General features: G+C 45.5%; 1 protein-coding gene across 11 annotated transcripts in view; it reads right to left on the bottom strand.

Moving 5' to 3' along the window:
* The window catches only part of Brp (ELKS/RAB6-interacting/CAST family member bruchpilot), a 118,891-nt gene that overhangs the window by 10,984 nt on the left and 84,649 nt on the right, over positions 1–23,258 (bottom strand). For 7 of the 11 annotated variants that reach the window (XM_078189821.1, XM_078189837.1, XM_078189854.1 and 4 more), the window contains 13 exons: positions 18,025–18,192; positions 16,155–16,322; positions 13,604–13,867; positions 11,748–12,137; positions 8,023–8,325; positions 7,778–7,930; positions 7,466–7,654; positions 7,228–7,367; positions 4,795–7,048; positions 3,024–3,281; positions 2,436–2,623; positions 2,214–2,271; positions 28–892 (listed from right to left, as the gene is read on the bottom strand). In XM_078189821.1, coding sequence (XP_078045947.1) covers positions 28–892; positions 2,214–2,271; positions 2,436–2,623; positions 3,024–3,281; positions 4,795–7,048; positions 7,228–7,367; positions 7,466–7,654; positions 7,778–7,930; positions 8,023–8,325; positions 11,748–12,137; positions 13,604–13,867; positions 16,155–16,322; positions 18,025–18,192 — 5,398 coding nt within the window. Of the gene's footprint in view, positions 1–27; positions 893–1,588; positions 1,886–2,213; positions 2,272–2,435; positions 2,624–3,023; positions 3,282–4,794; positions 7,049–7,227; positions 7,368–7,465; positions 7,655–7,777; positions 7,931–8,022; positions 8,326–11,747; positions 12,138–13,603; positions 13,868–16,154; positions 16,323–18,024; positions 18,193–22,684; positions 22,697–23,258 lie in introns of those variants that run through there. The other 4 variants (XM_078189846.1, XM_078189862.1, XM_078189887.1 and 1 more) reach the window with 2 other exon arrangements.

Genomic DNA, 23,258 nt, shown 5'->3' with positions numbered 1-23,258 from the left:
TATTTTATTATCATTTATCGCTCTTACCTCGGTAGTTTTCCTCAACTTTACACAGTTCTCTCTCCAAACATCCAACTCGGCTCTGCAGCTGTTCGATCTTGCATTCCCGATCCTCCAGTTTCATCTTCAGTCCGTCCACATTGTGCTTCCTGACGTATTCTTCGAGTTGCGTGACCATTTCCTCCAGCTCGACGACCCTTTCCTGATCGATCCTCAGTTCTCTGTTCTCTCCGCTTTTCTGAATCCACCTCTCCAGCTCCTGGATCCGTCTATTCCCATCGGTCACTTGGCAACGAAGTTCGTGCAGCTCTTTCACGTCAGGATTCTGCTTGAGGAAGTCCTCGAACTCAGCCACGGTGTCCTCCAGCTCGTCGATTCTTCTGTTCTTCCTTTCCACCATGATCTCTAGATCTCGCAAGCTCTCGGTATCGGCATGCTCCCTGAGGAAGTTCTCCAAAGACTCCATCTCTTGCTCCAACTCAACGATCCGCCTGTTCTTCGCTTCCATTTCCTGTTTCCAGGACTCGCAGCCCTCCTTCGTTTTAACCTCGTTCTCCTTCGATCGTTTGAATCTGGCCGACTGGTTATCCTCCGTCATCAGGCTCTTCAAGGACTCGAGCTCCTTCTCCAGCTGTGATATCCGTTTATCCTTCGCCTCCAGTTCTCTCATCCACGAGTCCTTCGCCTCGTTCAGTTTAGGATTCTCTTTCTTCCAGGCATCCTGACCCTCGAGGCTCTCGTTCCTCGCGTCCTTGATCTTCTTGGAGCACGTGTGCTCTCTGAGCAGCTTCTCCAGGGAGGACGCTTTCAGCTCCAGCACCGTGATCTGCTTGTCCCTGGCCTCGAGCTCCTTCTTCCTGGTGTCCTCTATGTGTCTCGTGATCTCCGGATCCTGTGTGCGTGCGTCGGTGCGCGTGGACGTGGTGTAGGTGGTCGTGGTGCGTGCGCGGAGGCAACGTGGGTGGAAACGTAACGAAAAAAAAAGAGGTGAACGGAAAGAACGTGGTATAGGTATAGTGGGGGGCAACAACGCGGGAATTAGATTTCGTGCTGAACGACGTTAGGGTGCGTCTCCGAATGGCTGCGAACGTGCCATGAACCGGATGATCCTTCTACGATCACTATCTCCTCTCTCTATCATCGATGCTTCCGATTTTATTCCGAATTTACTCCTCCTTACGCTGGCCGAATCCATTGTCCATGGCTCATGGTGATCTCAAAGTGTTTCTGACCATCTGTTTGGCGTTTCATCTCTGCCCCTCCGTGCCGTTTTCTGTGTCTCGGCTTCTCAAATTGTTATATTGTGAAACGTTTTCTGTATACATTTATATTTATATATCTACATACGTATATCTCTGCGGCGTACGTGTATATACACATGTACACACATGCGTCTGTCTTTTCTCCGTAGTATTTATACATGTATATATATTTATGTATATATATATATATAGATTTTTTTTTGTTTCGCATCGGTAATCATTAACATTATTGTTGCCGTTGTCCTCTGTCGTTATTTTTACATTTATATTTATATTTATATTTATATATATCTATATTTATTTATATATATATTTATATTTTTATATATATATATATATATATCAATAATTATTGTTATTATCGTCATTATCTTCCCGCTATAATTATTAAATACGTTAACAATGGTCGCAGGCGTTACGTAAAATAATTATATATCTTGACGCGTGTTGTCCATCAGGCGAGTCAGTACGATCCTCTCGTCTTAATTAGTTCGTAATAATAACGGTTCGTGTACTTGTAAAGTTTCCGCTTAATATGCAAATTGTACTAAAAAGAACGGAGAAGGCGTCCCCAACGAAAATCGACCTTAGAACAAGCTTTTTAGGAATCCGGCGGGACCCGCCTGCTTTCACCCGGTTCCGTGGCCGTAACATTCGGAAACGCACAAGTTTTCGTCGGAATCGGCGACGTGTTTTCACGACGTTCGTCACGATTATGGATAAGACAAACAAACAAACAAACAGACGAACACAGACAGACAGCAAACACATGAAGCAAGCAGATAACGCGAGCGTGTGCGTGTCGTGTCCAGGAGCAGCGTGGAAATTCAAGAAGACAAGTAATTAGTCACCGGCTTGCGAACAGAATATTTAAAAATTAGTATTTGTCATTTCATAGATCAATTTCAGGAATAGCAGAGAGTAGGGTAGTATAAGGGATTGCATACTGACCTCTTGTTGCTGTGCAGTTGCGGCTTGTTTCAACTTGACTTGTGCGGCTTTTAGTGCACTGTGAACAAAGTAACATGTCTCGATTAATTCAAGTTAAATTTATAATTAAGTTAGAGTACCGTTTAGACAGTACGGGCAGGTTTAGAGATAGGAAAATGTATTGCTGTTCTACGGTTATCTATACTTGTTGTCCTGCAGAACAATGCACAGACTGTTACTTACTCTTGAAGTTCTCTGATTTGTCTCTCTTTCGTATTCTGTTCTTCCTGCGTCATCTGCATCAGCTGCAGTAGCCTCTCGGTCTCCGCGGAGCTTCTGGTTGACTCCTCTTTTGCTTTGTCCAACTCCTTCTCCGCTGCCTCGAGAGCTTTCTGCATTTCCGCCAACCTCTTGTCCGGCGACCCACCGCTCTACAAAAATCGAGTCGAAGACATCGTTACTCTTCAACATGAACTAGTCGCTAACAGATGCGTTACAAATTATTCAAAAAATTAAAGACCCGAGCCCATTGATGGTTTTAAGATAAATGCTGAGCACGTCTAACATAGTTTTCTTATAAGTAGGCCTTTTCCGGATCACTTGCCGTACCCACAGCATATGTCAATGAGTATACCCCATTGGATATCGGCACGATATTGAATTGCCAGTCATCATCTAGGGCTTTGGTATATCATAAATTAACTGAAAACGCTGTAGCCCTGAGGCTACTTGTCTTCGTCAACAAATGTCTCCAAATGTCGCTAACAGAGTCCACAAGTAGAAATTCCTTCATGTGGATTTAGAGAAGCGAGAATATGAAGGGATGCTCACCCTCTGTAACTGCTGCTCCAGCTGATCCATCTTCGCTTTCCGTTTCTTGAGGTCCTGGTCGAGACTTTGGAGCGTCCTCTCCTTCTCCTCTACCGTTCTAGCTTTCTGGTCGACGGATTTGGCTCGTTCCTCCGTCTGCCTTCTCTGCTCTTCCAGTTGGCGTTTCTGTTCGTCTAGTTGTCGCCTCTCTTGGGTAGTATCGGGACCAGGTTTCCCGCCGCCAGCTTGGAGTTTCTTGGTTGCTTGATGCAAGTCCACCTGTCGAGGTCGAAACCAGTCGTTGTGAATAGAGAGCTCGACACGGGGATCAGCTACTTGCTAGGCGAATTTAAGAAAGCCGCGGCCATTCCGCGCCAAATGTTCGCGGCTTGCTAGGGATCTCGTGGCTGTGGGTCAACTAACGCGCGCCAATTCGACAATGTACACATCATTCGTTTGCTCTCGATAAATCGCGATCGTTACGGCGCGCGATCGCAACATCCGACAGACGCTGCGACACGCGATGGAAAACGAGTCGCGCGTACAGACGAGGAGAATGCTCTCCCGCAGTTTTCACGGCGAACTATATATGTACAAATACATACAGAAGTATACGATGAGAGGAAAGTGGTATTCGCGCGCTGCTGGTTCTTTCCAGTCGACTGTCCGATAACGGCCGTCCAGTCGAGAGTCGAATTTCTGATCAATGCCATAAGCTGTCGAAAGCGAATCAGCAGCGCGCGAATACACGTTTCCTCGCACCGTACGCTTGGAGATAAAAAATGTACAAGATGTAACAAGATGCAATCGATGAATGGCTGGTGAACGGCCAATTTCCGTACGGAACAATCATTTTCTATCTCTGGCATCGATACAGTGCATGCTCGTCCAAATGGAAAACCAGGATAAACGGAAAATGCTCGTAAAGTAATTTTCTGGTCGCCTCGTTGGACGCGCAACAGAACAATAGCGATAACAATAACGTGTACGAAATAAGTTCGCGCGACGCGGGGGACGATACGGTCGCGACGCTTCGATTCTCGTTGGGACGAGATTATCATCAAGCTGGACGCAACGGGAAGGAAAAGCGATCCCGGTCGGTTCGTTTCGTCGCCCCGCCGTCGCGGACGGCAATAACAAACAACAATAAACATAACAGAATTAAGGACAGAACGGCGTAACATAGTCGAACAAAGAAACGAACGTAAAATATATAGAGCAAATGAGCGCGAATGGCTGTGCTTGAGTCGCAAATGGCTGGGATCGGGAGTGATGGTCTTTGAACTTTGGAAGATGAATAATGGTGAAGGCGATGTTGCTTCGCTGTGAAGTGTGACGGACGCCCCGAGATTATACATGTACGCAACACAAAGATGAGAATGATGTGCGGGGTGCATCGTATCCGGTTGAACATCTGTATACGTATGTATATATACATGATCGCTCGATCAGTTCTAGATCTCTATTTCGATATATATATATATGTATATATATATGTATATTTAATGCATATATATATGTATTTATAATTTCTATTTTTTTGCGGCGTGTTTATGAGCTGTGGGCGAGATTCTGCTTCGTCGACGACGAAGGCAGAGGCTGCGGTTGAAATGGGAAGACATAGAGAGACTTGAGAGGCCGCGCGGCTCTGTGTCGGCAGCCGGTCGACAACTATTATGTCAGCCAAAGGCAAAGCAACGATTGTTTGCCGGGCGACAGAGTGCAGACAGAGTGCGGGTGTAGGCGATGTGTTGTGGGTGAGCGCGAGCGAGTGCAGGTCGGTGCTGCTAACCTGTGATTTCTCGAGTTCCTGGCACAGCATTTCGATCTGCGCCTGAAACCGCTCGCGCTCGACAGCCTGCTGAGCGGACTCCTTTCGCGCGTGTTCAAGCTCCTTTTGCAGCCTGGCGGCCTCCTGGCCGTTCTGCTGTGACGGTTGCGGCTGCTGCTGCTGCTGCTGCTGTAGCTGCTGAATGGTCTGCTGCATCTGTTGGATCTGCTGTTGCTGCGCGTGCAGCTGCCTCTCGGTCGTCTGGATTCGCTTTTGCAGCTCGACCGCCTGTCGTTCGGCCGCGTCCGCCCGCTGCCTCTCCGTCTCGCAGACCTTCCGCCATTGCTCGAGCTGCGCCTCGCTTCCGCCGGCCGATGTGTCCCTCGAGGCGATCTGCTTGTTCAGTTCCTGCACCCGTTTCTCGGCCTGCTCGGCTCTCTGCCGTTCCTTGGTCTGTGTCTGCGTCAGGTTCTGGACCTGCTGCGTCAGCCGGTGCACCTCCCGCATCTGCGCGTCTAGGGCCTCCTTCGCGGCTCTGTCCGGCGTCTGGGCGTGCGCCCTCTGTTGCTGAAGCTGCTGCAGCCGTCGCACTTCCTCTCGTTGACGCTCCAGCTCGGCCTCGTTCGCGTTCAACTCCTGCTGGAAGTTGACCAGCATCTCCTGCGACTTCTCGAGCTGTATCACCAGCTGATCCCGTTCCACCTGCAGTTGCTTCCCCTCCGCCTCGAGCTTCTCCTTCACCTTCTCGATCTTCTCCCAATGTTTCTCCCGGTTCTCTAGGATCGCCGCGTTCTTGTCCCGATCTCGCATCGCGATCTGAAGCTCGTGCTGTAGACGGGCCATCTCCTCGTTGCCTACCATCTGCTGTTGCTGTTGCTGTTGTTGCTGCTGTTGCTGTTGTTGCTGTTGCTGTTGCTGTTGTTGCAGCTGCTGCCTGAGCGCGTCCCGATCTTCTCTGAGCAGTTGAATCACTGAGATGACACGTTCCATCTCCTTCTTGTTCGCCTCGGCTGCTTCTTGGTGCTTGGCGGTCTGCACGAGCGTCTTCTCGAGCTCCTTGGCCAGCCTGCCCGCCTCGAGCTCCACATTATCGCGAGCGAGGATCGCCTTGTCGAGGCTGGCGCGCAGCCGTTCGACCTCGATGCTCGCGCTCTCCGATCTGGTCTTACCCTCGGTTTGCATCAGCCTCTCGAGCCGGACAATCTCGACGCGGAGCTTCTCGTTGTCCGCCTCCAGGGCGTCCGCTCTCGCCTTCACCTTGTCGTGACGGTCGCGTATCTTCTCGGTTTCGATTTTAGCCCGCTCGATCTCGCCGCGATTCCGTTCCTGCGCTGCGTTCGCCTTGGTCGCATCCTCGCGCGCCCGCTCGAGCTGAAGCTGCGTCTCGTGCAGCTTCGCCTCGAGCTCGGCGTGGCTGGTCTGCGTCCTCTTCAGCTCCGACTCGCGGCCCTCCAGACGCTCCCGCAGCTTATCCACCTCCTGCTGTAGCCTACTACCCTCGCTCTGCCACTTCTCCTGCTCGTACTGGTATTTACCTCGCACCCCCTCCGCACGCTCCAAATCGGCGCGCAGCCTCGAGGCGTCCTGCTCGGCCTTCCTCGCTCGCTCGAGCTCCGCCAGCGCCTTCTCCAGCCGGTCGCGGAGCCGCTCCACCTCCAGCTTCGCGTATTCGTGCTCCTCCTTCTGCCGTTCTTGGCTTTCCTGGTACTTGCCGAACCTGGCCGCGTACCTCTCGCCCTCCTCGCGCGCGCTCTCCGCCTCGACGCGGAGCCGCTCCGCCTCCGCTTGCGCTTTCCGCACTTCGGCCTGCTGACGGTCGTGCTTCTCGTACATTTTCTCGATCTCCAGCTGCATACGCGCCAACTCCTCCTGCGTCTTTTCCGTCGCCACCTGCGTCTTGTTCAGCTGCGAGTGAGCGCGCTCCAGCTCGAAGCTGATCCTCTCGTTGTCCGCGACCAGCTTCTCGCGCTCGTTCTGCAGTCGGCGCAGCTCGGTCTGCGACTTCTCGTATCGCTCGCGTACCATCTCCAGGTCCACCGTCAACCTGTCAAGATCCTCCTTCGACTTCTCCTCGTGCTCCTTCGTGCGACCCAACTGAAGCGCCGCTCTGTCGTACAACTCTTGCACGCGGGCCAGCTCATCCTGGGCCTTGCGCGCCTCTTCGCGGCTCTTCGACGCCAGCATCTGCTGCTTTTCAGCCTCGAGCTCCAGCCTGTCCTTGTCCGCCTCCATCACCTCGATGCGGTTCTGCAGTCGGTACACTTCGCTCTGGGATCTGTTCAAATGTCACACGATTATATTCCATAATTAACCGCGTCGTCTACAGAAACGCAAAAATACCTTGCCGACCCACAAAGATATCTACATGTTCTTATCAGGCTACAGATTTTTGATCGAAGAACCTGGCCAATAATATTGTACGTAAAATCGTTAAAACCAAGAAGCTCTCGTTACCTGTCATACTTCTCACGCATCTCCTCGAACTCTTTGTTCGCGTTCTCCCGGTCTTCGTGCGCCTTGTTCATCGTGTACTGCGCCTTCTCTACCTTGTCCCTCAAAATCTCAATCTCGGTGACGGCGTCGTCCCGTTCGAGCTGCGCGGAGAAGAAAGCAGAACACCGTGTTTCTCGTTAGTCAACCACCGCGGCCAGGATCGGTCGATTTGCGAAAGAGAGCAGGAGAAAACACTCACCGTCAGCTTCTGATGGGAGTTGTGCACCTTCTCCCATCTATCCTTGACCAGCTCGAGCTCCGACAACAGGCTCTCCTTCTCCCGTTGCATCTTCGCCGCCTGACTCTGCTGGAACTCTATCTTCTCGTACAGCTTCTGTATTTCCTCTTGGAAGCGGTCCCGCTCTTTCTGCAGCCGTATTATTATGATCTGCCGGAAGCGGGAAGCGAGAGCGTGACGATCACTTTAGCCTCGTGTCGCTTTCACGGCAACGGCCGTTTCACTCGTAAGAAAACCCAGGGAAACTCCGGAACAACGAAGGAATCCACTTACCTGAGCCTTCTCGTATTTGTCCTGCAGCCGGTCCACTTCCAGCTGAATCGTTTCCCGTTCCTTTTGTATTCTGGTCGACTGTCCGAGGGCTTGGTCCAATTGGCTTTGCAGGTTATCGAAATCGTAGTTCTGTTTTTCCCGTTCCATTTGCATCTGTTCCGGACAGTTCGGTTTTTAATATCGGCCCGGTTCGAAACCACCTAGAGAGCTCGCGCGATACATTAGATAAACATCTATCTACTTACTCTGCGAATCTCCGACTGCGACTTGTCCAGCTTCTCCTGCACCTTGTCCATCTCGCTCTGCGTCTTATCCAGCAGAGACTGCAGTTTGTCCTGCTGAAGCTGTGATTTGCCAAGGGTCGCCTGAGTGCGTTCGAGTTCCTCTTGCGACTTCTCGAGATCCGCCATCGCCTTGTCCCGTTCCGAGTGAAGCCGGGCTACCGACGCTTGTGCTCGATCGTACTCGTCCCGGAGACTCTCCTGCTCTCCTTGAGCATTTTCCAATCTCGCTTTCAACCTGTAGACTTCACCTTGACTCTTCTCCACCTTCGGAATCACGGAAATAAAGATTGCGATAACGTTTTTTCAGGCGCCTTCCTAGGCTTTTTCGAGTGCTAAGATTTCTCTAAGGTACGTCCCCTAGATCTGTAATCCCGATCTCGCGTTGCCGAGGAGGGGCTATCGATTTACAAGCGAAGAATTATGGAAAATGTAACTGCGAGTGCTATAGAACTAGATTGATAGCTCAACGTTGGTTAGGGTATGAAATGCTGGAGATTCAGTCGTGGATAAATATATCATACGATGAAATTTTTTCGTAAATGATAACTATTTTAACACGTTCCATGCCACGTGTACCACCGAGGGTACATACATGTTTATTTAGATCGCTAAGAAGATAGTTTACGACAAATTTAGAAGTGAAGAATTAATTTCCACCACAAGAATGGCTCGTAATAAGTCTGTTTCATTGTTATATATACCATAATTAAGAATTACCAAACATTGCAATTAGGTTGTGTTAATTTCGACGGATGCAAAATGTCCTTTTATAGTAAGAAAACTATGCTTATTGATAAAGTACTTTTTAGTACTTATATTTAATCCTACAAGCTATATAATTAACAACCTTGTAATATAACAGTACGCTCTCTGTGCCCCTTTCTTTTCTTTCTCCTAAATGGTACATGATAAATATATGTAAGCTTTGTGTGTGAGTGGGCGGTGAATGTGTAGCACAGCAGTAAAGACATAACCTAACGGGACTGGCATCAAGAGCCACGAAGACGACGCGATTAGGTGGACAAGAGTCGAAAAATAAGAAGACAAGAAGAAGACTGACAAATAATTTCTCCAAATAAATAGAATATAATAATAGTGAAGCAGTGTGTCCAATAAATTTGGATTATTTGTTCCATTGGAAGCAGAGACATCTAATTCTTGATTCTCTTATTTTTTTAAGAATCAAATTGGGTTTGTGTTTTAATTACGATCCACACATTACAAATCAAGAATTGTTACGTTTGTGGAAAAAGGGAACAAACACAATGGCAAAGCTGCAGTTTGAATTTGAGATGGCTGCTGGTGATGACCAGAAAACCAACACTATCATGATAAGGACCATAACAGATGAAAATGGAAAAAAGTTCTGCGTTCCAGAGGGATACCAGCAATGCAAAGTACATACAGAGCTCATAAAACTACCAGAATTCAAGAGAGTTTGGAAGACTTTGCAAAAGCGTGGACAGTGCAGAAATGTCTGAATAAGACTTACCAAGGAAATTCCATCGCATTATCAAGACAACAGTGGAAATATGGCATTTAATGGCTATCTACTAAAAGCAATTCCTCTCAACAAGAAAGGTTGTGACCCTGGAGAAGTGGATGACACCGTAAAGAAACTTCTGGAAAAATTTATGTACAGGAGAGAGCAGCAGCAGAAAAAGCAGGGCATATGAAAGATTTGTTCTTGACAAATTTGAAGGAAAAAGAATGAGTGCAAGCCAATGGCTGCAAACATTTGAAGGTGAATGTAATAGGACAGGTATTAAATCCGAGGTGGAAAAAATAGAAGCTCTAAGATTATTCTTAGATGATGCAGGAATGAACTGGTTCAATTTGATGCTGATTAAACATACACTAGACTCTGAGTGGGGAACATGGAAAGAGAAATTTTTGCTAACTTTTGCCGATAAGGGTTGGTCACCCATAACTTATGCATTGGACTACAAATATTTTACTGGCTCACTTTTAGAGTATGCACTAAAAAAAGAACGTTTATTATTGGAGTCTAATAAAAACATGGATAATAGAACCCTAGTAGATCTTATTGCTAATGGACCAGCGACATTTGTAAGAAATAAAATTGACAGGCAAATTACAAATATTCCAGCTGATGTATACAATGAGTTGAGAAAACATGAAAATGTTGACAAAAATTTCAACAAATCAAGTGAAACTAAGCCCAAAGTAATAAGAACAGAAGCAAAGCAACCCTGTAAAATTTGTGAACAAAAAGGAAAAAGAATAGATACCATCCAGAAAATGTATGCTGGTTCAAGGAGAACAAAAATACTGGAAAAAATAGAGCGAATAATTCTATATTGGAAATTGACAATATAGAAGATCCAAAAAACTAGATTTCCCCCCACTAATTGAAGTTAAAGTCACACTAAATGGAGACTTTGAATGCAGAGGTATTTATGACCCCGGCTCAAATATCACATTAATAAATTCCAAATTGGTGAAAGTGAAAAATTTGATGAAAAATAACTTTAGCACTAAAATAAAAACAATTAGTGGTAGGGATAAAACTGATGGAGTAATTACAATAAACGCAGATATACTGAATGCAAAAGATAAAATTAATGCTTTTTTATACGAAAATGATGATTTCTACATATATTAACTTTGATCCGTTTTAAGGTATGTCCAGTTATGTATTAATCCACGACTGTTCGCGACACCTTTATGAAGTAAAGGAAAATGATAGAGGATATAATTGTATAAAAGTCATATATTCGAGCACGTGCATTCCATACTAAATGCAATTAATCCAATTTCTCTACCGTTTTAAATTGTAGCTACCAATCCCTGTCTCAAGCGCAGAAGAACCCGCAGTCTAGTAATGAATTCTGGTCTCGTTTGTCTGATCGGCAGAGCGTAGGTAGGATAGCCAGGGCGAAATTTACTAATTTCCTTTAACTTCGTAACAACACACCGCTACAAAGTTAATCTTCCGAGACCGTCGTTGCCTTAATGGCGACGCCATTAGAGTGACTACACGCGTGCCATCTCCGATCTGTTATTAAAACGACGCTGATGCGCTCGCTGTTTATCGCGTGGCACCTAATTGAAATCCATTTCGTCACCGCTCGCGACAAGCCGCGGATCGTTTGTCTCGCGGTGACAGTTTTTTTCCAGTGGCGCGCGAACGCAGCGATCAAACATCCGTAGAAAAATAGGTTCGAGACGCGAGACGGAGGATCGATTCGCGCGGAAAACTTTCGAGGTATCCTCGAACGGGCTTCCCCCTGCGGTAAGGTCGCCGGCGAGCAATTTTCCGGACACTTAGCCGGCAGTTTCATTACCGGTTCGTTTCGCGCCGTCGACAAAAGACCGTAAGAACGTGGGCGTGATTGGAAATTAGATCCAATTGCCGCGTGCGGAGACTCGGCTGCGGATCGGAGGATGGATCCTCGATTCAGCCGCGTGTTCGATCGCGATTAAAGCCGATTGTTTCCTTTGTCCATGGAAGCGGAACGAAGCTGCCAAGTCGATTCGACGGCCGATTAATCGCCGCGGAACGACACCAGCTGCCGTTTAGACAACGAGGAACTGTTACGGACCACTTCCTGCCTTTGGTCACCGCTGTTCCGCGACGGGTCGCTCGTCGATGGAAACCACCGTTCATTAAGGGGTAGGTGTTCCCAAGGGATATTTCGCGGGGAATCTCGAGGAGCAATTACCTTTTCTTGTAGGGCGACAGCCTCGGCCCTGGCTCTCTCGTTATCGGCCTGCGTCACCCTGAGCTCAGCCTGCGCTCTCCTCAGTTCCGCAGCCGACTTCTCAGCCCGCTCGTGGATCCTGTCTATCTCCTGGGTGGAGTTGATGGTGCTCCTGCCGTAAGTGCTCTGCGACCTCTCCACGTCGTGCCTGAGTCTCTCGTTATCCAATTCCAACCTGGTTATCCTTTGCTTGGCAGCCTCCCAGTCTGCCCCGCTACGACCAACCTCGGACGCAGCTTTGTCAAGCTCGGCCTTACTCTTGCCCAGCTCCGACTGCGAGCTTTCCAGCTTCGCCTCCAGCCTATCCTTTTCTGCCTGCGCCCTCTCCAGTCGGGCGCCCAGTTTCTCGACCTGTAGACAGGGTCCGGCCACGTCAAAGTCTTGACCGAAGTGACCAATGTCTTTCTTGTTCGAGCAGTCTCCTACTCGGAATAGAAATCTGATCGATAAAACGTGTACGGCTAACGAAAGACGATGCAGACCACCTTTCCTGCCAAATTCTTACGAACGTTCGAGTACTCGAAGTCAATTCACATTTTTATCGGGTTTGGGGAATAAGTTCGCAGCGTTTTTACATTTTTTTTTTATTTTGCAACGATTTTTTGCTGTTCGACAAAGTGTATAATATTAATTCGATAGAACTGTTTCTGCTCTACAAAACTGTGCTAATCGTCTTTTTAAATCATTTAATTTAATTTAATTTTTAACCGTGGTAACCATTCGGTTTGGCGAAAAAAAACATTCCATGACGTTTGCAAGTACGGAAATTACATTATTCCTTTATTTATTTATTACTTTCACGTAATAAAAAAGAAATAATAAATAATAAATAGTAAATAATGGATTAATTTATTGTTATAACTATTAACACAGTTCTGTAGGGCAGAAACAGCTCTATCGAATGTAAAATAAAAAATCGTTGTAAAATAAAAGAAAATATGAAAACGCTACGAACGTATTCCCCAACCCATTACATGACTGATATTTCAATCACGTTCTCTTTGCGGGCGCGAGATTATTGCATCTTAGTTGATTGTTCAATGACAATGGTAATTTCATTATAATATTTCATAAAATACCTATTTAGGTTCTAGTAGGTTAAATGTTGGGAGCTAACGTCATAAAATTAAAAGATATATTTTTGGTATTTCTGAAAGCAATGTAAATGTTTTTAAATCTTGTACAATTGTTGTTTTTTCTTCCAATTTGTGACGCAAGATTTATTATCTTTATACGTTTAATCTTTTTGCCGTACCATTTTCAATGCATTTACGATGATTAAAATTGTTTTCAATCGACAAAAGTTCATACGCCTTATGAACCTACAGTTACTCGAATGATTAAATATTGATGACAAAATAGTGGAATACAATTTAAAATGATGGAACACCATTCATACTTAACAGACTACTTTTATAAATCTTTATCGCCAGCCAGATTCGTCAAAGTATAGCAAGCTATTAGTATGTTTAATTAATAATGAGAAACTATGTATTCGTTAAATAAAACTCAGTGAATTATTATTATAGAATCTTTCGCGCAAAAGAGTTGAAGGGACAAGAACGGTTCTCGCGATTGAGAATCGCGCCCTTCAACATTTTCGAAACAATTGACAGTAGAAGAATAATGAAAATGGTAAGATCGTTTGACTGCAAAGGGCTTGGCAGGGTGCCTATCTAAATAAATTCTAGAAAACTCCGTTTGATTGGACAAGTACGTTTTCGCAGGCGAAACGCCTGGCCATCGAGCTAACAATGCCGTCCTTGAAGAGGTTAAACGGAAGACTCTCGAGCGATCAGCGGGAGGGGGGGACTCACCTCAGACTCGAGGGCGTGAATTTTCATTTTGTACTCGGCGATCTCCCTCTCGTGTAACTCCCTTTCTTCCTGCTTCTCTTGCTCAGCCCGGTCTCTCTGCTCGCGTAATTGCGCCATTTGCTTCTCCTTATCTCCTATTGCTTCCTCCAGGCTGCTGAGCGCACCTTCGCTGCTGCAGTTGTGCGCCTGCATCGCCGTCAGTCTCGCCCTCGCCATGTCGACCTGGTTGTCCTTCTCCTTTAGCAGATCTTCCAGATTCTCGATCTGAAGTCACAATCATTTCCCCGTGAACGCTCCGTCGCATGACCATCGCTCCTGACACAACCTCGACGGAATGTCAAAGTATTCAGAAGAATGATCAGAAGGAAGCTTTCTTCGAATGGTACGGTATTGTTAAGAAAGTTTGTATTCAGACGGTTATTAAAGATTTTATGTTATTATGATTTTTATTTAATCATTCGAATGCTTCCAGTTGGATAGGGAAGAAATAGGTGACGAAACCTTCCTTAAGGGAAAAGGAAATTGTATTTAGAAACTGTTGTTGATTACGTATAGTTGTTGCGTAGGAAATAATATGATCACCGTTTTGCCTGGTATTGCAAAGTATCTGTCACTGTTCAATTTCAACAAATAAGTTGAATGCAAAAATCAATCAAATGGATGGTTTATTTATTTACCACCGAATATGTTTAAGATGTGAAGGCATGCGATGGTTTATTGAATCTCTTCTGATCGTTATTGTTTTTGTTGAATTGATTCGAGTTAGTTACCTGAAATATCTCAAATAGAAAGGACATAATTTATACCTTTCTTTAAATAATGAAAGTTCTAATTAAAGTTCCAATTATAGATCTAATAGTGTTTAATAATTAATTATTCCCATAATTAATTTATAATTCTAATAGTCACCATTAAAAACCGGGCATTTTGTACGTAACAACTTCGCACTTCAACAAATATACGGATTCGACAGCTTGTTAGTTTAATGAACGTAAATATACACTTACCTGTCGGCAATCATGGCCGGACGTCATTCGCAACATTTACACTAACTAAACGGTAGCAGCAAACTAAATAACCAATGATCACGACTGCGGAAAAGAAGAAAAATCCGGGAAAACCGTTCTCCGTTGCAGACGCACGAAATCATAACCGCGGAACGATGTTCGTACGGTCCGGCACGCCGTTAATAATTGATGACGGTTCCAGGGGGATCCAGAAAGGCTGGGATAGTCATCGATCATCGAGCGGCAATGCGAAACAAAAACGCGCGCTGCGCTTATCGTTACGGAAAACAAGAACGAGCAAAGAAAAAGTAACGCAAAGTAATGTTCAACGCGGCTTTATTGATAAATGATACATAAGAAACTGGTCAACTGAAGGCAGGCGAGCTAAACTAAGGGATAATGTGCGGCTATTTACATCGACTACGAGGTGTGCTTAACGAAACAGATTACAAAAAAAATTGTGTCGCAGGACAACAGGCGCGTGACACATACACACACGCACACACATACACCGGTATACGGGAATTACTCGCATACACGCACATTGCCGCAGTCGTATTGTGCGAATATTCGACGCTGAGCGCGCGCTTTCCCTTTGATCCGAGGGGCACCGACTGAAATAATTGCCGGCGACAAACCACTTTTGGCTCCTTATCGCATTAATGAACACCGAGGAGAGGACCGGTGACGATTACGCTTCTTTCGCAGCGAGTATTCACCGGCCTGGTCTAGATGATATCTTAAATTATCTCCTTTCGTTAATTTCACGCCTCCCTTTGCTAATCGGAAGCAATCGAACTGCGACTGTCACACGGTAAGCAGGATCAATTGACTAATCGCTTAAACACGCTTGTGGGTGTGCTTCTAGAAGATGATTGCAACTCTTTACTTGGAATTGATCGGTTTGCTAAAGACGTTTATCGATGCAAATCAACAGGCTAATGATTTCTCAAGGAAATAGACTGACCTGTGTTATTTCTCTTCAAATAACACATTCAATCGGAAACGTTTCTTCGACTCCAGTTTCGCTGCTATTTATCGGTACGATATTAAAAATCAGTTTGACAAATAACACGGAGAAAGTGCGAAGCGCGATGGTTAATGGAAACGCTTTCTTTTAAACGATGACAAATATTCGCGAAGCTTAAAAGGTTCGTACAAAGACCTGCATTGTTTTGCGTGATACAAGCGGTATAATAAACAGGGTATTCTACGTTGGATACGACAAATGTCGAAGGTCTGTGAGAAACAGGATGATTCGATTCCGGCTGATCAAGCGGAGGACAATGACACCTCCCATTGAACTTTCGTTTACTTGGAATTGCAACTGCAACAATTCGGTCTTTCACTTGGTTTAGGAACACAAGTGCCAAGGTAAAGCCATCACCATCGAACACAGACCATTCGATCGGAAGGTTGAAGGGAGCGGAAGACGGGACAAGTCGACACATAAACCCTTTCGGGTTTAGAATCAACTTGCGGCCTTCGGACTGATGCAAGCTAATAGTCCAAAAAGCGAGAAAGAATGTTTGTGGTGCACTCACCTTGCGCTGGAGTACACTGATCTTCCTATCCTTGATATCCATGTGATCCTTGAGCTCGGTGAGCTCGGTATTCATGCGGTTTCGTTCCTGTTGCGCCTGCAAGGCCGCCTGCGTCTTCTTCTCTATCATCCGATTCTTCTCCTCGAGTCTCTGCCGCATTTCCTCCACCTGAGATGCACACACGCGAACATTATGCGCTGCGAATGACTTTGATCAGTCCGATCCGCATTGTACACCGTGCACGCATGCACGCGACTACGGACAGTCCAGGAGAAGACGGGAGAGCAGAGGAGAGGAGAGAAAGAGAGAGAGAGAGAGAGAATGACCCAGTTTCCTGCTGCCCGGCCTTCCGATACCCCTGTGTCCACCTCCCCTGCGTTCGATTTGCCACGATACGATCGAGAATCCCCCAGGACTCGATTCCTTCGACAACGAACCAACTTCCAACCGGTTCCAACTCTTCTACACTTTCTTCTTTCTATGAATTGTAAATTGCGATGGAAAGGAGCTGGGCTGCCGGCAGCTACTTTGGAAATTGGATGGGACGATTCTTTTCACCTGGTGACACCTTCTGCTTATGCAGCCGACCTCGACGGTTTACTCATACTTGGGACATTCCAGGCAAAGGATATTTTATGGATTATTCGGTCAGATCGTGGAAGGTAGATTTGCGGAATAGTCGATTTATTTGATAGAAGCACCGGCAAACAAAGGTCTGCTTAACCCTAGAAAGATAACCTACGTCGCAGAGGCGCCTGCGAAATAAACCGAAGACTGTTGATTTTTGTTAATTTTTCATAGAGGTCTAGTGATTTAAGTTTAAAATTACTTAAAATATAAAAAAATATAATATAAATGCATTTTATTTTTACAATAATGCCAAACCTTTAAAATGACTAGATTAACTTAAATAAATATCCATTGTTAGTATAAAATTGACGCCTTAGAAAAGCATGCGCCTCTGAAGCGTATGGTTATCTTTTACGTACGTTGTCATATGGTTATCTTTCTAGGGTTAACATAGCGGGGTGGTTCATCTATAAAGTCACTCGAATATAGTAAATTCTCTCAAATTGTCTCTCAGTTCGTAAATAAAAACGAGCCACGGCAATGCTGCCGCATTTCCGCTTTCCAAATAGTCTATTTTTGTTTACTAGATGGGAAACAATTTGAGAGAATTTACCCGTATCTCTTTCAGTTGACACTTGAAATTGCGTGCTGTGTTTTATATCGTCGTGATTGTGTTCGCCTACCTACCACATTCGGTTTTCGTATGGAAGTACGTAAATACGCGGACAAAATTTTCAAAAGTACGTAAATAAGTTTAACTTGCACGAAAATATGCCCCGGTCATTTTATATTAATTGAATCGAATACTCGCGGAAATAAGAAAAGGAATATTAAAGTTTTTATTTTGTTCGTAACTCTACGTGCAATTTAAAGAAGAAAATTTGAATGCGTTCTTTAATAAATTAGACTCTCCGGCATTATTCAAAAGTTCAAATTCATCTGCGAGGAAATTATTCTACTTTAACACGTTCGTCGCCGACAATTGGACACTAAAATCGTCATATAAGCAATTAAATTAAAGCAATTTAATTAATTAGAATAAAACTAAAAAGTTCACATTTATCATAGGGGATGACATTAGAACTCTTTCGCATTCGAAAAATCATAGTCGAATTCATTTTGCTCGAATATATTGCAATAAAAATAAATGTTCAATATTGGTCAGAAATTAGTGTCACTCAGATATGGGTGACGCGGCGACGAAAGTGTTAAAAGAACACTTTTGCGAGCTACTATAAATGGACCACCGTGTTCCGTAGATCTTAGGAACAGCATTTGAACTGTTTTAGGTTGGACTTACATCAGCCTGAAGCATATTGTAGTGTTCCTCTTTGGCGCAGAGCGACTCCTTGAGCACGGTGATGTGCCGTTGGTAGTCCTGGTGCTGTTCCTCGAGGGTTTTCATCTTGGCGGCCATCGCGAGTATCTCCTGGTCCCTGCGCTGCACTTCGGTCCGTAGCTCGTCCAGCTGCGAAAAGATTCGTCGTCCAGGAGAGGATCAGTCCGCGCGCACGGATAAACCCCGACGACGACGAAACAACGAGCGACGAAGGCGGCCAAGGCCTGTCGTCCCTCTGTCGCGGCCGAGTACGACGACGATCGGCGGGCGCGGCCGGTTTCCAGCTTCGATTCCGGCCAGCGAGCGTAATCGGTCGTGAAAACGGGTCGGCCATTTTCGTTCCGATCCGCCGACTGGTTCGACTTGCTAATCGCTCGGCGAAATTTCCGTACCCAGCCCGGGGTACGGCTGCTCCGGGGTTGGCCCACGGCTCGAGAAACTTTCCTCCGAGCCTTCCGTGGCCGGCGATCGTGCATCGAATTCGCTTTCGGACTCGATCGGGACCTCCACGATCGACGTGGATCAACGGTTAACCTGTTAACCGGGCGATTTGCCGACCAATCGTGACTCGTTTCTTCGAGGATACCGGCCTAATTTCCCGTTATAGTTCGGTGATCACGTTTAGGGACGCTACTTGCTCTCGATGCATTCGCAATTATTTTTATCCTTGCGAAAGGCTTGTTCTTAAGCGGAACAAAGCGAATGATCAGAATTAAACTTGATGTGTTGTTTTTTTTTTGGATGAAAATTACTGTGCTGTTAACCCCTTGCACAATAACGAGTCTAACTTCCAATGAACTTTTTATACGTGATCTACTTAAATGTTGTTACTCGTTCTTTCTAAATCGAAATTATGTTTGATCCTTTTATTATTAAAGTTTAAAAGTGAAAGTAAATGCACTAAGAGTAGAAATTTTATGTTGTTTATAATCAACTTGAAATATTCATGTGTACAATGCAACAAATTTGTTGAGTATATATAGTGAATTCCTCCTAGTGAATTCTTTAGAATTTCAGTAATGGTAAATTAAAAAATTTTGCAACGCGTCAGTCTGAAAAAAAACGTAGTGCAAGGGGTTAAGATTTGTTAAAGATCTGAAAGATTCTGTTAAATGCAACAGTATCATAATTTTTAGCGCGGTATCTGGACAGGGTTCACGGACATCGTTTTGACCGACGAGAATCTACCGGAACCAAGTTTCACTGACACCAGTAATCATTGCAGACAGAAATAACCGTACAACGATATTTTCCTAGCATACTTTCTTATCAGATATTGAAAGCAATTGCATGCAGTGGTGCCCACTTAGCAAGCCACCCTCGTCGATACTTAGGTCATTACCCTTGCTCCTACGGTGTTATAAACTTAGATGAATCTATACAAGCTTTCGTAAAACTTTGCCTATCGACAACACTGTTAAAAAACTAAGAAAACGTCGCTTTTTTTTCACCTGAAATAACTGTACCCAAGGACCGTTATCCTCGAGATAACTATTGGAAAATAGACGCACTCGAGATTACTATGTTTCGCGGGTTTTATCTGCAGCGATAAAAGTTTATCGACAAGTTTCATCCAATTCGAAAGTTCGAATCCCTTCTGCCAGTGGCTCTTACCTTATTCGGAAGACGAGAGTGCTGGTGGAAGGAGAAAATCATTAAACACTTCCCATAATCAGTATTTGTATCAATTAATACTGGCGCCGATCGATTCGGTTTTCAAAGAGTTCCCGTCGTCCGAAACAGAGTCAGTTAAACCGGAGAAAAGTAGGCATCCGCGAAGCGATCTCCGCACTAAACGTGGAAACCGAAGTGAATTCCCGAGTCTTCCCAGGTTAACAGGATAACTAATCGGCAACGCTACGTTTCTACGAACTTCTGGACGACTGGTTTCCGATCGTCCTCTGGCCTGTTCAAGACCAGCGAACGCTTGTTACTGGTTCAAACCACCAGGCAGATCACCGTTCGACAGACTTGTTTCTTCTTCGGGGCTAATTGTCGTCGTACTCGGCCAGGACTGGTATATACTGAGCATGCAGCGATATCGAGACCAACGATACAAAATTACAAACAAGTGTTTCCTGCGTGTACGAGAGATACATTGATTACGTGTTCGAACGAGTGTACATGGAATGGAGTTAGGCGAGATCCAGGGATTCGTGGGAGCTGCGGATAGATTAGGACGTATTATGTATATTGTGTCTCTCTCTTTGATTATCGTGTACGTACCTACTACGCTCGTCTGATCTACTCTGGTGTCGGCAGGCCGCGTGAGGATCCCGTCGCGAGGTCTCGCAGCAGATCGAGAGCCCGCGGCGGGATTCGTATAATAAGCATAGTTACACAGCTAAACGTTTCACTATCTAATCGACTAGCAGAGTACGCAGCGTGAAAGAGATGTCGCGGCTCTTTTCCACCGATGGTCGAAGTGAAAGTCCTGCGCATCCCCTTCCGTAACATCGAATACGGGAACAAAGGGTACGCGATCAAGCTCGAGGAGACGAAGCTGTCGTTCGGGAGATTGCGAAGCATGTACTCCATAATGGAAGGGATCACCGAGTTGAGGAATCCACGATGAGGTATTAGTCTCGATAAAAGTAGGGGATTCCCGGCCCGTCCAGCAAGATTTGCGTCACCCGAATCACCGAAGTCTTCGCGAAGTTATCCAACACGGCTATAGTTTCGGTATTAGTTCTTGAAACAGCTTTTCGCAAGACTGATATTTTGTGTCGGAACTATGAAAAAAGCGACTAGTTTAAGTAAGAAAATTCTACAGAACGAATTAGGATTTACGTTAACATGAATTTTGAACCATTCTTCAAGTTTATTCAGCCTAGCTGTTTGCTCTTTAAAAATAATTTTCCTTGCAAATGGAACAAATTGTAGCAAATAATCGTAGCAAAATAACGAATAAAAATGTTACTTTCTTGTTTTAATTGTTTTCAAACTGATCTGTACACGATATTTTATAATATTTCAGTTTCATTTCTGTGCCTCTCTTTTTTTTTCTCTTATCTCTAGTAGACAGAGTACTAAAACACCATGAAATTGTATAGAGTCAGTCTACCGCGTAACTGTTCCAAAATCTCTGCACAAGGTTTGCCTCTAGTTCCGCCGTAAGGGAGATGCCGGGAACGAGAATCACTTCGACCAGGGGTGTTTTCGCAGAGCCGCGGTCAAGAGGTCGTGCACGCGCGTATCTCACGCAGATTTGCCCAATAAAAGCAGGATCGGGAACCGTTTGATCGATCGGTGCCGATCGCGGGCGGGCGCGCCGATCGATCGTCGATTCCGCGCGCCTCTCCAGCGTTCTATGTCGTGCCAAGTAAGAAACAGTTCTACGGAGAGCCGAGCGATCCTCGCGACCGGTGTTCATCGTCTCGAGTTCCTCGGTGTTTCTCATTCGACGGCCACGAAGAACCACAATCGGTGATCGAAGAGAGACGAGAGAGATGAAGAGAAAAAAAAATAGTCGACAAAAAAAAATGGTCCGGATAGAAGAAGACGGAAGAAGAATATAGTTCAACGGTAGTATCAAGTGCTACGTGACTATCTACGATCATCGTTAGGTTGCATACACGCACGCACGCACGCGGAAAAGTGTCGAACAGAGGACGACCGCCATTCTCGTAGGCCACGTCGACGTAGAGCGGCCGACCAGGCGCAATGATCGCTTTTGCGCGTGGTACGTGAATGATTGCGAACAGTCAGATCAACGACTCACACCAGAGAAAGGGGCAGAGAGACAGACAGAGTGTGAGAGATAGAGAGAAGAAGAAAAGAGAGAGAGAGAGAGAGAGAGAGAGAGAAAGAGAAAAGAGAGAGAGAGAAAGGGGGAAAGAAAAAGGCAGAGGCAGCAATGGGGTGGCTGCTGACTTCCTGACCCAGTTCGAACCCATATATCGTGATTCCGGTTGCACCGAATAAATCGGGAGCTTATTAAATGAAAGCAACCGACGAGATTACTTGCAGAGAGAGAGGGAGAGAGAGAGTCCGCTATAATGAAAGCGCAACGCGGACAGCCGGGAGAAGATTTAACGAAGAATAATTAGAGTAACTAACTGCGACGAAGTTTTATAAAAGTTCGACGAGTTCGCCATTGAATATTGAAATAAACCGCGAGCCCGTGAACGAACTTTCCTGGGGCTGAAGTTTCGATTAAAAAAAAAAATCGGAAAGCTGTAATTTCGTTCTGCCTGGGAGAAAAAAGGAGAATTCGGTTTACTGCGACGGATTGGGAATTTTTTTCGAACGACCCTTTTCGTACCTTCGTTGTTTCAAGTCCCGCGGGAATTCACTAGCCACTCCGGGACAAAGATAGAGCAATAGATAGAGAAAGAGAGAGAGGGAGAAAGAGAGAGAGAGATATGTAGATAGGTAGAAAAAGATCGAGAGCGAAGGAGAGAAAAACAAAGAAAGAAAAGGAGACAGAGAGGAAAAGAGAGAGACAGAGAGAGAGCGAGAGAGAGAGAGAGAGAGAGAGAGAGAGAGTGTGTGTGTTAGAAAAAGTGTTACTACGGAACATCGAAACACTCCGTTACATAATACGGTAATCACGTAGATGGAAACGAAGGATAGGTGGTGGCTTGGAAGTGCTTCTTTGTCGGGTGAAGAATATCCTTACCTCCTCAGAAAGCTAGAATATTGGGGCACCACATTTAATAATGCTTCGCTCACCACGAAGGCCACCCAACTCCGCCTCCCTGCGTTCCAATCAACTGAATCATAGACCCTTTCGCTGCAGAAAGGATGAGATCGGCATATTTTACACGCTCGCTGAACGGTGCCGTTAAAGGGACAGTCTACGAAAATGATCCGAAAAAGTCTACAGCTGTGCACAGCGCAACGGTCCGAGAAAAATTGAAGGCATTGTTTCAACAAGAAATTAACATCTGTTGCAGTGGCAGCTATTCTCGATCACTCGTTCAACGTAAACGCGACTTTGAGCCATTGTTCGTACAATCGTATAAAATTGTTAGATCTCATATGCACGGTCTAAAATCAAGCTGACTTCATGCGTACGGTTCGAGGTTAACGGAATACTTAATATGTTAACGAGCTTTGTAATTTACTGTCGCGACTCTATTAGCATAAGCTCGCGCACTGTACACATTCATTACAGCGATAGCTGCGTCAGATTGATTTCCTTTATCACTAATCGTATGTATTTAGGCGATTACGTACGAAACATCGCTAAC

The sequence above is a fragment of the Augochlora pura genome, chromosome 2 (assembly GCF_028453695.1).
Source record: "Augochlora pura isolate Apur16 chromosome 2, APUR_v2.2.1, whole genome shotgun sequence".
Classification (NCBI taxonomy): domain Eukaryota; kingdom Metazoa; phylum Arthropoda; class Insecta; order Hymenoptera; family Halictidae; genus Augochlora; species Augochlora pura.
The sequence above is the reverse complement of the archived record's forward strand: the minus strand, read 5'-3'. Positions and strand labels throughout refer to the sequence as shown.